Genomic DNA, 14,937 nt, shown 5'->3' on the forward strand with positions numbered 1-14,937 from the left:
TGGCGCCACGCTCCTGCTTGCCTTCTCCTTCCTCGATTCCTGGATCCTCCTGCTTGGATTCCTCTTTTATCAGTCGGATTCCTTCCTTCCTCCAGTTGTGGCCTATGCCCTGTTCCGCCAATAATTTCTCCACTTCTGCCTGCTTTTTATTCTTAACATCCTGACCTAGGAAGTTATGTTCTTTGTTTGTGAATACTGAGGCAGACTCACCATTGCCATACCACCTCCAATGTTTGCCTACCTTCCTAGTTTCATCTACTTTGAGGATTTGAGCCCTCTGGATTGTATTCCTTCTCGGCATGGACCCACATGGAGCCCTTCTACCTCTGTTATCATTGTGGCTATGAAGTGGCAACTCGAGGGGACCGACCCCATTGCTTCGCTCCTAGAACCCAACTCCTACCTCAGGTAAGATGAGTTGCTGGCAAAATGCTTTTATAGCACAGCCACACATTACTCAGTTTTAGGCGATGTTGCTCCAAGTGTGCAGATAACTGTACTTGACTAGCTATCTAATTCTCATTTTCGTTGCCTTACCTAGACTAGTCCTTACTATTCTAGGTTAGTATAGATCAATAAATCCAGTCTAGACTAGCTAGATCATGATCCTTTTTCTTTCCCATGATATTTCTCCACTGTGATGAAGTGGACTGCCTAGTACTTGTGTCCATGACTAAGCTGGTGAGTCTGGGGGCCAGGTGCTACACTGATCCAGTGAATTTTGGGCTTGAGAGTGGTATGGGATTCATCCCCTGGTCACTCTAGCATTGTCTCTGTCACATTGCAGGGGACGATCACAGTGCCTCACCACGAGCCAATGTTGGGGGTATTGGCTCTCCCCAGTTCACCAGCCCTCTGGGGAAGGACACTCCTGAATGATCTAACTCTAAGCCATTATGAGACCTTGTAGGGCCATGATTAAGCACCATCACCCACATTGAGAGAACCTAATTCTCTCTCTGAGCAAACCCAATCTTCAATATGGAAACAGACACCTTTTTGATTTCTTTTCACCCAACAAAGGCAGTCTTTTGATGCAATTACAGCTTTCCCAGTACATGAAAGGAGTAATCTCATGACATTTGCAGGACCTTGAGGGAACTCTGCAGCCCTGGGATACAACATAGTCAATCTGTAACTTCACAAATGCTGAGAAGTCAGTGTGGGAAAAATTGTTTCAGAACATTGTTTCCTGGCAAGAGATTCACATCCCTGGAACACAATAATGGGCCTCATTATAAGTCCGGGGTAACCGTGCCTGTACATTTTTTTCCAGTGCCTGACTTGCCGGAAACACTGGGGCATTACAGCCCCGCCGGTCCATGAAAATGTAATTCCCCATTCCCAATTGAGTCCCCTAGGACTCAATTGAGAATGGGCACCACGGAAGCACTGGCACTGTTAATAATGGTGCCGGTGCTTCTGTGAAACACTGCGGGCGGGTGCCGTTCCAACTGCCAGGTCTGACCCTGGCGGGCGGGACGGCACCCACCCGCAGACTAGTAGTGTGCCGGTCCAGTAACAATGGTGACAGTGGGCTTACAGGCACCGTTGTTATCAGAGCGACACACTTGTAATGAGGCCCAATGTTTCAAGTTTCTCATGTGTCCAAGATGAAAACAGTCACATAGTGCTTAGCCTTACCCAATGTTTGTCCAGCTTCTAATTCACATGCTGAGAGCACAGAAGACTTCAGCCCAGCCAAGGCAGCGCCAGGGAGGTTCATGGGAGAGCGATTCTTATTCAACATGGCACTCAGGACATTTATAGGCTGGGTCCAGACCTTTGAGCCAAAAGCACGGCCAGATGCACTTAGGGACAACAATCCATCCCAGCCATTACTCATTTACAATTCACAGGTGCAGACACTCACTGGAAGACTCACCCATGGTGGGGAAAGAACACAGTGTAAAACCACCCAGTACTAGTTGTGCAGTGTGGGTTTCAGGAGCAGGAGGCTCACTTTTGGAAAATGCTGAATACTGAAGAGTGGTGGAAGAGGCAGAGGCTACATAGACAGAGGAAAGTGGTGAGGTAGCAGCGGAAAGAGCCAGAGAAGGTGGTGAGAGAAAAGAGGGTCAAGTATTAGATTGTAACATCAGAGGGACAGGAGAAGGCATTGAACGTTCCAAAAATGAAGGAGATGATAATCACAGAGGATGGCAAGAAGGCACAAGGAGGTGGTGAAAGTTGAGAGACTGACAAAGAAGACAGCAACATCAGGGTGATGATGTTTGAGGGATGAGGTGAGGACAGTGTAGTGTAAGTCAGAAAGAGGTGAAAGGAAACAGGGTGCAGGAGAAGGTGGTGCGACCAAAGGAGAAGTAGGTGGTAATAACATCAGAGGCTGGAAGTGACACAAAGGACGTAACATAAGGGCTAGAGAGTTATACAGAAGAGGAAGGACTACCATGAGATGGAGATGGAACAGAGGAGACAGAAATTTCAAAACCATGGGGATAAGGTGATGCCCAAAGGTCGTGAAGAACAGAAGGAGTGGTAACCTAGAAGTAACAAAAAAGGGGCAGATGCAAGAGTGGACAGGTGGTAGCAGAGAAAGGATCTTCATGAGGTGAGGGAAATATTTAGTTGAATTGGTTGAACCACTTTGCAGATAGCCAGAGAATATAGGTTCCAGCAGGCCTGGACAGCCCTAGGCAGGACCAGATGGTAGGACTGGGAGCATGATGGGGTCAGGTACACTAAAGTGAGATCACAGTGCTAAGTGGAGCAGAATCAGAAGGAAGACCATGAAAAATCCAGGGACCCATCTCTATCTCTCTCTGCTGGTTACATGCTCAAGAGATTTCAGACCAGAGTGAATAATGGGGTACAGGACCCCAGGAATCCAACACCTAGTGCAGACAGAGAAGGATTTGAAATGGAGGTGGGTTGGTTCTGAGAGGAAAGGAACACGAGCGAACATAGGGGAAAACATCCTGCATTTTTTTATGTTTGGGAAGATCCCATTTATTTTAGTTGACAATTATTGTGATAAATAAATCTCTTAAAAAAGAGAGTGAACTATAACCACTGTTCTTAGCCTCCTTCCTGGTCCCAGGTGGAACCCTGTGACAGTGGTCACCACCACGATTTGTATGAACAAGGCCTGCTGGTGGCAATTTTGAACTGCCCTCCTGCCTCATCTTCTGCAGCAGGCATAAAGATGGCTGCTGATTTAGATTTTTTTTTTTTTACAAGAACATGCACCTAAAGTTAATTGGATATCACTACTTCAGTGGAACAGTGACTGGATTAAGCATAGGATATTTGAAGGATCTTGTGTGATTATATGTATGTAAAAATATAGCCAATCCAAACAAATGCAAAAAAAAACATTTGTTTGCTAATGTTTATTCATTATGTACAAGATGGTCACTGCTGTCAGTGCAAGCACGGCATATATAAGGGTTATGATGATCCAGAATTTGTGCTGAAAGGGAGATGCATGCTTGATCTGAATGTCTTTGCCAAACTTTTCGTCAACGTCCTTTCGACTAAAATGGACAAGCACAGGAGTGATGATGTACTGAATAACCATCATAGTGTACGAGCCAGTAATTCCCACAATCATTTCGATGTTGTTTGTTGCAAAGGCTACGGCGATTGGAGGAATTAACGTCAGAAGTGGGAAAACAACTTTGTGAACAACTGAATTGCGAGCATAAGGAACGTGGCTAAATATCACAAAAAGGTTCTCTGTTAAAGTGACTGCATTCAGAGGGAAAACCGCACTCACCTTGAAAGTGGTGTAGAGACCCAGCAAGTATATGAAGACCATTATGGGGATGACAGAGCAATCAGCAAAATTAAGCACAACTATGGACTGAATAGCACTGTTCTCAAAGGTGAATATAACTAATAGTGATATCACAATGTACAATAACGTTATAAAAATGAAGAGGGCAAGGATGCCTTGACCAAGGTAGGTTTTGTTCTGGATCAATGGAATGATATTGGGTAGATTGGCATGGGACGCAGCAGCCACGGAACAAGCGCCTAAAAGGTTAGGTAGTCCATCAAAGTCATACTGGATGGGATGCCCTTTGCCATGACCTCTAGCTAGGATGACGATTCCCGCAATCAGCATGATGATGTACACTGCAAGAGAACACACACCAGAGTTAATATGCAGCATTGGTTTCAAGTATTGTATTGAGTTTCAGTCCTTATGACCATTTATACAAATGAGAAAACAGTGCACACATTTACACCTTAATTTAATGTAAAAGTAAATTTGAAAGCTACTGTGCTGGGGAAACTGGCTAGCAACAACAAAAGTGGCTAAATCGCCACAGAGAAAGCGTTAGATCGCTTATCACTTTTTGGAACCAAATCCCACCGTTGATGATTTTAATATTGCAGTGATCAAAGGTGACTTTTGGACACAAAATGTATGAAACACATATAAATAGAAGTGCATGAGGAGTTTCAATGCACTAAAGATGGTTTGATCAGACCTCGCAGCTTCATGAGTCACAATCCCAAATCATAAATTCCCATTCTCTGTACACGCAGATAACAGGTGGTCACAACATGTAGACTTGTTATTTCATATAGTATTTTCTATGACTCTTCACTGACACATCCCAAGCCCCACCTGCCACTCTGGACACACCCCTAGCCAAGCTCTCCCAGCGCTTTGTTATCCCTTCCCCACAGGTTTCACAGAGGCTGGTGAGTGATCCTGTTTCATGTCAGACTGTCCCTTTTTTCACTCAGATATAGAGAAGCACACTCACAATATGGCATTACCATTTTCCCACCAGCTGTAAAGACTGGAGGGGGGTATCTGTACTTCTGTCCTCTATATGATTGTGACAAAGGCAGAGAGCACCCCAACCAAAGTTTTCTATATGGTAGACTGGACGAGCTTAAGACGCAAGCTTGCAGGAGGGGATGCAGGCACGTTCTTAAGTACAGTGAATCCCCAAGCACCCACAAAGGAATGTCCGCACACTATGTTAGGTGATAACAGAGCTTCTTTGTATATATTAAGGTGGCTACCAACATATACATATAAATAGTAACACTTTGTACTCAGGATGTCCTATTCAAAGAACAGCAAATATATATACACTCTATGTGGTACCACACAATACTTAAATTCAGTAATGCACTAACTGCAGACAGTTTTAAATAGGTATGTGAATTTTTAACTTTGGTGTATCAGCTTATATTAGGGAAGAAAGGCAGGTTATTTACTAACAGTGGCAGAATGCTTTCTTTATACTAGATACATAATTGTGTGTGAGGATCCCCACACCTGGGCAACATGTAATGGAAAAGTTGGGGAGTAACTTATCTTGTCTTTTACGGCCCAGTCCGAAAATGTTCAATAACCCTCTAGTTTCTTCTTAAAGGTTCTATCACCCCAAAGTACTTGAGTGGCCACAGGAGAACAGGATCCAAGACAGATCTGGGACCACTAGACAACCCCTGAGGCTAGAAGATGCTCTTCCTCGTCCCCATGCATATGGTGCCTTGGCAGGCAAAGTGGCAGAGTTTCTCGCCTTCACTTGACAATTCCCCTGGAGGATGGACCACCCTTGGAGGAAGGAGCCACTGGCATGCTGTGTCCATGATGAAAAATGGAACCAAAGTCTTTCTGAAGTTCAGCATTTTTGCTCTTCGTGGTGCTAGCCGTTGATCGACGAATTCCCAGACAGTAGAAGTCCTGGAAAGATGAAACTTGCTGTGGGCTCCTTAACGGCTTGGCAGATGAGAATAAGATCCTGGGACACCCTCAATGACTTCTGGCGGCAACAAGTGCATTGGTCACTTTTGGTGTCGTGTTTCAGAATATCGCGGTATTCCACTGTTCAGTTTTTCAGTGCTGCAGCATGGATGTCTGGATGGCTTATGGTAACCAGAACTCGACCACTGCAGTGGACCACAGACCTTTAACATGTCTAGACCCTCTGGACATCTTTGTTGCATTCTGGTGGGGGGAACCCCACCCGCAGACCTTCCTCTGCACTCTCCAACCCTGGACCTTCTTTGGCTGGACGAAATGGTCTGTGATGATCGCAAGGATGTCCCTTGAAGTATTCTTAGGCAGTTTGGAACGTGCCCAGCTCTGGGTGTCAAGCAGCACTATGCCAGGGTACCCCCTCTTCTGGGCGGTAGACGACAACGTGCTTCCAGAGGTCACAAACTCTCCCTGGGTGACACCAATGGACTTCTTCAACTCAAGATGTCCGAGCACTTCTGCTCAGGACTCACAAAGACCCCTTCTCTGGATGGCAGGCACACAAGACTGGCTTCCAGGGCAATTAGGATGAAGTATAGCAGGTTGCACGATGGTCCCTTGTAGCTCGGGGAGAGGTCTCCTAAACAGGTCATTTCTGAATCAGTCCTTGGAAGAGCACAGCAACTTTTGGATTACACGTAGAAAATGCAGCAGCCGACTACTCCTCTAGCTGGGTTTCATTAAACAGCTTCTCTTGCTTCAGCTTTGACTTCAGCTTCTGAACACATTGGTGAGTGAGAGGTCCCCTGTTATACATATTTGATCCCCATTCTCTCAGGCTGAGCCAGGCTCAGGCAACCAATCACACAGAAGGGTATTCATGGAGGCAGGAAGCCAATGAGGCATTCAGGCCATTCACTCCACCCAGATACCCATAGCAAAGAATGTGGATTGGGTTAACCACCCAGCTTTCAGCACAATACACTGCATTCATGTCAGTTTCAGTAAGGGTTGTCTCAGGCATTGTGTCACACACAGAAACCAGACACCCATAACACAGAATGTGAGTTCACATCAGACTCCATTCACACAGGTACTACCTCAATGGTGCACCCTCAACACACAGCCCCTGAGAAGGCTCCAGTCAGTCTGACAGGAATCATCTCCAGAGCCATATATATAGTATTTAGAGGCCACAGTGGCCATCTAGTCTTTCCTCTGGAATCCATTGATTCCTATGGCAAGGCATGGGTGTCCCAAAAATGGAGGACGCTCAGAGCCACTGCCAAGTCAGCATGTAACTTCCACCAGTTCATACCCTGCTCTGTGGGCAACACATAGGTGCCCAAAAAATCGTAAGGGGCACAAGGGTGAACACCCACCCATGGGTGCCATAAGCGTATCCCTTGGGTGTTGTTCACCAAAAGGAAAACATGAAGAGCTGCACTGCCATAGGTCCAGGCAGAAAACATAGAGAAAACACACACAGATAAGTGGTATGATAAGGACTAGTAGGCCCTGTCCCTCCAAAACCATTTCCAGCATCACACCAGCCTTCACAAGACAAAAGCCTAAAACAACATAACTTATTGTTCCCCCTGCCTATTGGCCATCTAAAGGCAATAGCCCGACACATGGATGACTATTACACAGTGGCGCAACACCATTGAGGTGACCAGACTTCAGCCCCCTTGAAATTTTGGGCTATGTTGACTTGACCTGGCTGACCTACAGAGCTGTGGCCGCACAGAACAGGGCACAGATGTTAAGCGGTGCCTGAGCTTTGCTGCAATAACTAACGTAAATCATTTCACTGTTAGCACATGCATTCATATGCATACATTTTTAGGCAATTGAAATCTTGATGCAGGGTTTTGTACTTGCATGCCAGGGTAGTGACTGGAAGGGTAGAGAGGGTGCGGGTAGAGAGGGTGCAGGAGACCGCTCATTCTCACAGCATTCCTTAATGGGCACTTTCAGACTTAGAGGAGATAGTTAAGTGCTTGTAACATTGAAACTGCACTAGAATAGTCTCATTAGATTATGTAAAGAAGTTAGATTCCCCTTGCCACTGTCTTTGACTTTACCACCTCCCCCAACGTTTGAAGTGTTAGCCCCGCCCTGATATTTAGGTTTCATTGCACCCCTGCTGTGCCACCAAAAATCTCAGTAAAGGAATCAGCCCACAAATGGCATGCCCTAATTCAGTCTGACCAGCCCTTTAGAGGCAAGACTGAACATGTGACCACTAGCCTGAGGAATTTTCTAAATACAATTGTCCAACATGTGAATGACTGTGTTTCCTTTTCCAAGGTTAAACATAGATGGGCACAGTGGGCAACAAGCTCAGTCGTGATGGAGATGAAACTGGCTGTGCCGAAAGCATACCAGCTTTCAGTAGGTTTGCACATGGCATGGCTGACACAACCCCATCCCTTCACATCTCTCTGAGAGCAGCCCGGCTGTATTTCTTCGCTTTGCCTGCTTGTATATAGTTTACAGACTGTCAGACTGGAATGCGTTGGGGTAATTTCTGAAGTGTCAGCCTGGTTGTGAAAGAACCCCAAACCAGACATGAATAGATAAGGCATTCCAGAGGGGAATTCTTAAGCTGTCCTGCTATTCCAAGAGCTTCATTTTTCTGATGCCTGGTGAAGTCATCTGAAGATCAGGAAAGCTTGCAATGAAGAAATGTTTTCTAACCAATGCATCATCCTGTTGTCTTTTTTTGGATCAACACAATATATTATCAGAGTCTCAGTTAGTTGGTGTTGCCATACGAGGTGCAGTTCGATGCAACTTATACAAACATATACATGCACCAATAACTGCTTGATTCATCAAACTATTTGCGCCGAAAACGGGGATTTGTGCGGCATTTTGCCTGCAAACCCCCATTTGTCAAACAGGGATTTGTGGGCAGAGTGGCACACACATCCCCGTTTTCGGCACAAATAATTCCATGAATCAGGCAGTAAATCGTTCTGGAAAAAATTGTTTCGTAGTACCAGTCAGGTAGAGGGGGAGTTATAAGGTGATCACAAATGTTGCACTTCCCATTTAAATTGCCAGAAGGAATTTTTGTTCTCATGAACTGTAACTTGAATTGCTGGAGGGATTTGCACCAAACATTTACATAGCGCCAGCACCTTAGGACAACTTTTCTTTTCTTCCAGCATTTTATTAAATAGAAAAACCTTAAGAATGTTAATTTATTTGTGTATATTTTGGCAGTTAAATCTATGGATCATATTTTGAACTGAGAAGCTTCAAATGGATTGAATTCGAGAAAATAATTAGGTTTTATTTTCTATGAGGGGATGCAGATTTTCACGGCTATCCACCGCTGCCACACCAGAATGGACATGTGGTTTGCAGTGCATAAAGTATCAAAATGGCCATGTAACAACCATCTGGGGCATGCTTTCACGCCAGGGTGGGTGAATATATGACTAAGTGCCTTGGAGCAGGGCCTTTTTTGGCAGAAATTGGCGAGTTTTGGTGACTGGAAACAAAGATTTTGTTGGAATCGGCAGATCCCACCACTGGAAAGTGAGCCGAAAAAAATCTTGTAGCGGTCCTCTGGTCTATGTTTTGAGTGAGGATATGTCCCAGAGGGTTTGAATATGGTTAAGCTGGTATTTTTCATAGGAAGATGAGAAGAGTCAATGTTCATATGTTTATACCTTTGGCACAATTCGACAGAGCTGCACGACACTGTGCAAAAAGGTACAAATGTCTCTTTTTTGGAACATTTTGCGCAAGTATAATGTGGTCCATGAAGTTACATTTCAAATCCGATAGGGAATCTGTACCCTCACTTACAGAAAATAAACCTGGATACATTTAGCACAAACCTTTGTGAGGAACGTTCATCTTGGCCAACGCGGGTGCATTGCTCGGCTTGTTAAATACTTTCTGGCTCGGTATCACACTGGTTTCATTCATATCTCTCTGGACGCTCATATTGAGTCTGGTGGGCCAGTCAGCTGCCTTCTCCCCATTCCATTACCTATAGCATCCCCAAGGGCCTTTCTTTGGTCTTCTCTTGTTCTCCCATCATACTATCCCTTTTTCAACAATAATTCAGTCTTTCAACTTTTCTTATCACTTCTACACTGACGACAATCAAAACTTATTTTCTTTCCCCTCTCTTCACTTGCCTGTTTCTTCCTGCCTTCTTGTTATTCAGTCTTGGATGTCCTCTCAGTTTCTTCACCTAAATCCTTCCAAGACTGAAATCCTCTTTTTTTCCCTTCCCTTCTTCTGCACTTCCTTTTTCATCATTTGCCAACGATATGGGTGTTATCGCTGATTCTTTGCTCTCATTTACTTCTCACATCTCTTCCATTGCTCGAGCATGTCGCTTTCATCTCTACAACTTAAGCTATTGCTGCCCTTACCTTTCCATGCCTGCCTCTAAACCCCTTATCTTTTCCCTTGTATTTATTCATCTAATCTACTGCTCCTCACGTCTATCTGGTCTTCCTTCTTCCTCTCTTGTTACCCTCTTCTTTGTTTACAACTCTTCTATTCACCTTCTTTTTTATCCACCCTACCCGGTCCGCCATCACCCTGTTTCTGACCCTGTATGTTGATTTCTGCCTCCTTTTCCACTTGCTTTAATTTGTCTACAAATACTAATACAGTCTTGCGCCCTCCCCTATCTGTCTTCTCTAGTTTCATTCATATCTCACCCTCGATCCAAATGCTCTCATTTTCTCTTTCTTCTCTCCATACCTACATCCCCATGCTCCTCTTCTAGTTTCTGTTCCTTCCCTCTCAAATGGCCCCCATGCTCCGGCACTCCTTCTCACTACCCATTTGCTCCTCCTCCTCTCTTCATTCCTTTCACCTCCCTTTGAAAACTCATCTCTGTTCCTCTCTTTCTACTCTTAAATATCTTTTCTCTACCTTACTCGACCGCCATTGCATTGATTCTGTAATATTGCTGTTTTATCTTTTCTATAAAGTGCTTTAGTGAAAAGCACTCTCGAAATGTCAATAAATAGAAAATAAAAAATATTAAGAATCATTGTGGAATGCGATTTTCAGAACTGAAAAACATGTTTTTCCATGTGATATCAGTGGGTCTTCCACAAACCTGAAGATCGTTAACTGGGTTTCCTCTGGGTGCGCTCAAAAATGTTTTTTAAAAGGGTCATTTAGGAGCCATTTGAGATTTGTCCTGTCCTTAGGATGTAGGAGAGGAGGGAATTCCTCAGAGGGTTTCAATGTGTGATGTCAATTGTGATGTCATATGTGTTGTTATAAACAGTGCAGTGTGGGGGGTTATTCCATAAGCTCACCATAGCTGGTGAATTTCTACGGTTTTGAAATTTTGCAATACAACCATAACATCCGTTCAACTATAGTTTTTCCTATAAATGTACACAATGTTTAAAACATATGCTTAAGCACAAGCATAATGTTTCTTCAACTGAAGTGTTTTTCACTCTATTTCAAAGGTTTAATAATTGAAGGTGCGTCATAGTGTTACTGCACAGAACATCACTTATTAAAAAAGTAAATTAGCTATCTCTTTACCAACGTAACTTAACTTTAACTTCCCTTTCACAAAGCTATTTCACTGGCTATATAATGCTTTGTTTCAAGCATTTTTAAACACACCATAACTTTGCTGGTGTTTGCTACACATGCCCGATGCTCCAACCAGAAGCCTGTCAGACCGTACTGCCCTAATGATTCTTAATAAGGGGGAAACCGGAATGTAGTTGTCTGAAACCTTGAGAACTATCTGTCCAAGGTTAAAGAAGCAATGTATTAAATAGCATTGCCCCGGTAAGACAAAGACATTTTTCTGGAGCTAAAAGTTTGCATTTTAGTTAATTTGCATACTCACTGAGCTTTGGTAATGTGGCACAGAACTGGAGCTGAACGTCAGCAATGGCTACTGGGTGGTGCAGTGGCATTTATAACTTACACCAAACACCTATATATACTTCAGTGAACACAAATATGTTAAAGGAGCATTATGGTTAAGTTGCCCTAATTCAGTGAAAGACTTTATTAAAGGGACCATGTCTCGTAAATTGCAGTTTTAGTAACTCAGTTTACCTACTCGACCTAAGAAAAATGCGCTTGACCCATGGTGACCATTGTCCAAGGTTTTACCAGTGCTTTCTTTAAAATGGTGCACTTTACCATAAGGCCACTTCATGTACGTTATTAAACATTCCTCTTTAACATATATGAAAGTACTATAACATTGGTGTGTGTCACTTTGAGCACTGAATGCTGGGGATGCAAGTAATGGTTCAACTGCCTGGTGCATGAGGGTTGGCCATGCCCCTGTATTGCTCGCCAAAAGTGCACGGACAGTTATTTATCACCAGTACATTTGCAGAGTAAATACTTTGAATGCAGGTAGACGAAGTAATGACTTACGACCACACGCACAATTAGAGGATAATTAGCACTTATATGGCTATTTATTCATAGTTAAACATACATAAGCAATAGGTGATAACACAGAAATAAACCACAGAAAAGATTGTAAATTAGCAAGAATATATCACCGTGGGAGTAACTAAATTCCTCATCTCGCCAGAACCAGCTGGAAGACCCCGGTAACAGCCAGGCCGAGAGCACAACAGCCACAGGTATGTCGGAACAAGGCGTCCCCCCTCCGACTGAGGTCTTTGTGCTTTTCCCGCCTGACCTTTCCAGAGCTTCGCATAAATGCACTCCTCAAAAGGGGTGTCAATTTCTCAAACCTTCTGGCATTACCGCTTGCGCATTGATGAGTGACCGTTGGCTGCCGGCCGGGCCAACCGACAGTAACCCCAAGGAGCAAAGCGCTTTCCTCTCCTAAAGCACCACGGAAAACAATTCCATAACTCATCTTGAGACCTTGGCGCAGGCATAGCAAACCATAACAAACCTTATCGAGTAGTACCAGCTGCCACCTGTGGATCCTAGCTTTCCCAGCGCCGTGTCCTTGGCTGAAGACTGCATACAAGGCTCAGCAACGAATAACGTTGAAAACATGTTTTTCAGAAAGCTTCCACTGAGGCATGGAATAAATATCCATCATGGCTCTCAGTGCCCCCAGAATGCACTGCACACCAGCGCCATGTTTTTAGCTCAAGCATCAAAATCCACACTTGGATATTTACTTTCCATAGCCCAGTGGCACAGGAGCCTGTCTTTGAAACCGACGAAACATCAGAACTAAGTTGGGAATACACTGAATACAAAAACAACCAACTATTATGATAGCTAATATAATACAAATGCAAGCAAAAGCGTAACGCAGTGTACCCCCAATATCATGAATCAATGAAAATAACCAATCGCACCAATTTGCAGTATGATCTTGAGACACTTAGGAAATTAAGTCCCTCAAACCTCGGATATGACTTTCAAGGGATTGTGAATGGTCACTTAGGTTGAAACAACACATACCTTCAACTGCGTTACAACCCAAATTATGTTTCAGCAATAGATAATCAACGGCAGCCCTGTTTTGCAAAGTTGCTTTTCTAATAACTTTGCTTTCAAGGAACAACTCTTCTAATGCTTAAGTCCTTTTACTACTAAACACAATAGTTTAATTAAAGACTTGTAACCTTCAGCAGCTAAACCCCAAATTCCCACTAATGAAAGGGCTAATGCTAAAACCTCAGTCTCTGATAGCAAATGCACATGTGAATCACAATCTGGAGCTACACACATTTGAAAGTTGACCTTTTGGTTCGAGACATTGCTGGGTGTAAAGGAAACATCATCAGTCCTAATCGAGTTAAGGCACGTGGACCTCTGGAAATGTTAGCTGGAATGTAAGTGTATGTGATGTTGCCACATGAGAAGAGCCATCCTGTTGGAAGTTTCACATGATTTAGATGACTGGCAGCTATCACTGTATGATTGCAATACATAGTATTGTTCACACTGGTACATGTGCTTGGAACTCGTGAACACAATCTTTTCTCAAATACAGTTTGATTTTTCTGTTTGGTTAAATTCAGCTGTTGGCATTTGCCAATTTCCTTTGCATTGCAGGTCATAAAGTAACACACATCGCCTTGAGTTATATTGTAAGTTATAATTCGTGTCAAGTTTCTCCACTTGCGATCTGTTTCCTGGCAAAACCCGCAGTACTCATAGGGCCTCATTATGACCCTGGCGCTGACAGAATTCCGTCAGGGCCGATTAAGAGGTTCCCTTTGCGGACCCAGATCAGACGTCTGGTATAACGAGACGTCTTTTCTGAGTCCTGCGAGGGGAAGAGGGAGGTAACAACGGGACACTTGTAATGTGCCCGCTGTTACCTCCCTCCCCATTCCCATTGAGCCCTATGGGGGCTCAATTGGGAATGGGGAATGGTTCCTGAAAGGAGGACTTACCGGGTCCCCTATGTCAGAATGACCCGGTAAGTCCCCATTGCAGGAACCCAGTAACGGAGCCCGGTTTGGAGGCAGCTATGGAGCGAATAGCTCCATGGATACCTCCAAACTCGTAATGAGGCCCATAGACTGAAAAGGATTGTCTGATACCGGAATCTTGAACCAAAGAATCATTGTGCATGACACCGAAAATGTGCTTTAGAACCGGAACTGGCGTCGGCACCGCTACTAAACAGGTAGTCAGCAAAGCTTCTGCATGATGCACATCAGTAAGGCAAAAGTGCGTAATGTTGAGCACCTTTTGTGCCAAATATGTCCACATATTCTCTGTTGGGGTACTCATCGAGGAATATTTTTGCTGCCCTAAAGACATCTCTTGCATAGCTCGCATTAACGTTGTTTGTACTTGCACCTGACGTGTGTGCCGCATTCCACTAATCCATTTCTTCGGTCTGGCTGGCTTTTCGGCATCGGCATAGGGCTGCTTTCGGACATCATTGCTCGTCATCATTCGTTTCCCATGGATCGCTGGCACAGATGTGACATTTCTCATTGAGCATGCCGCCTGACTCTCCCAAACCGAGTCCATTTAGTCCCACAATTATACCAGCCAGAAACAGGAGATACAAGGCAAACCCAGAAAAGAGATATCAGTGTTGAAAATCACTCTCTTAGGTAACATTTGTCTGCGGGGTAATACTGCCATTTTTCTTTACCGGGTTCCATTACTAAGACTACCTGGTCTTTGCCTGATGCAATAACATCTGCGGGTGCCGGTGGGCCACTTGGTTTTTCAACCCACACCTTTGCACCCGGTACAATACTGTCTGAAGAGCCAAAACCACGATCCCCACGAGTAGTTAACACTGTGGGAGG

At 44.2% G+C, this 14,937-nt stretch overlaps 1 protein-coding gene across 1 annotated transcript in view; it reads right to left on the minus strand.

The window, feature by feature from the left end:
- Positions 1–3,346: 3,346 nt before the first annotated feature.
- The window catches only part of LOC138568796 (transmembrane protein 104-like), a 779,592-nt gene continuing 768,001 nt past the window's right edge, over positions 3,347–14,937 (minus strand). Inside the window, exon 3 of the mRNA XM_069646570.1 lies at positions 3,347–4,101. Coding sequence (XP_069502671.1) covers positions 3,347–4,101 — 755 coding nt within the window. The remainder of the gene's footprint in view (positions 4,102–14,937) is intronic.

Source organism: Ambystoma mexicanum, chromosome 2q (genome assembly GCF_040938575.1).
Source record: "Ambystoma mexicanum isolate Mex_15411 chromosome 2q, UKY_AmexF1_1, whole genome shotgun sequence".
NCBI classification, from domain to species: domain Eukaryota; kingdom Metazoa; phylum Chordata; class Amphibia; order Caudata; family Ambystomatidae; genus Ambystoma; species Ambystoma mexicanum.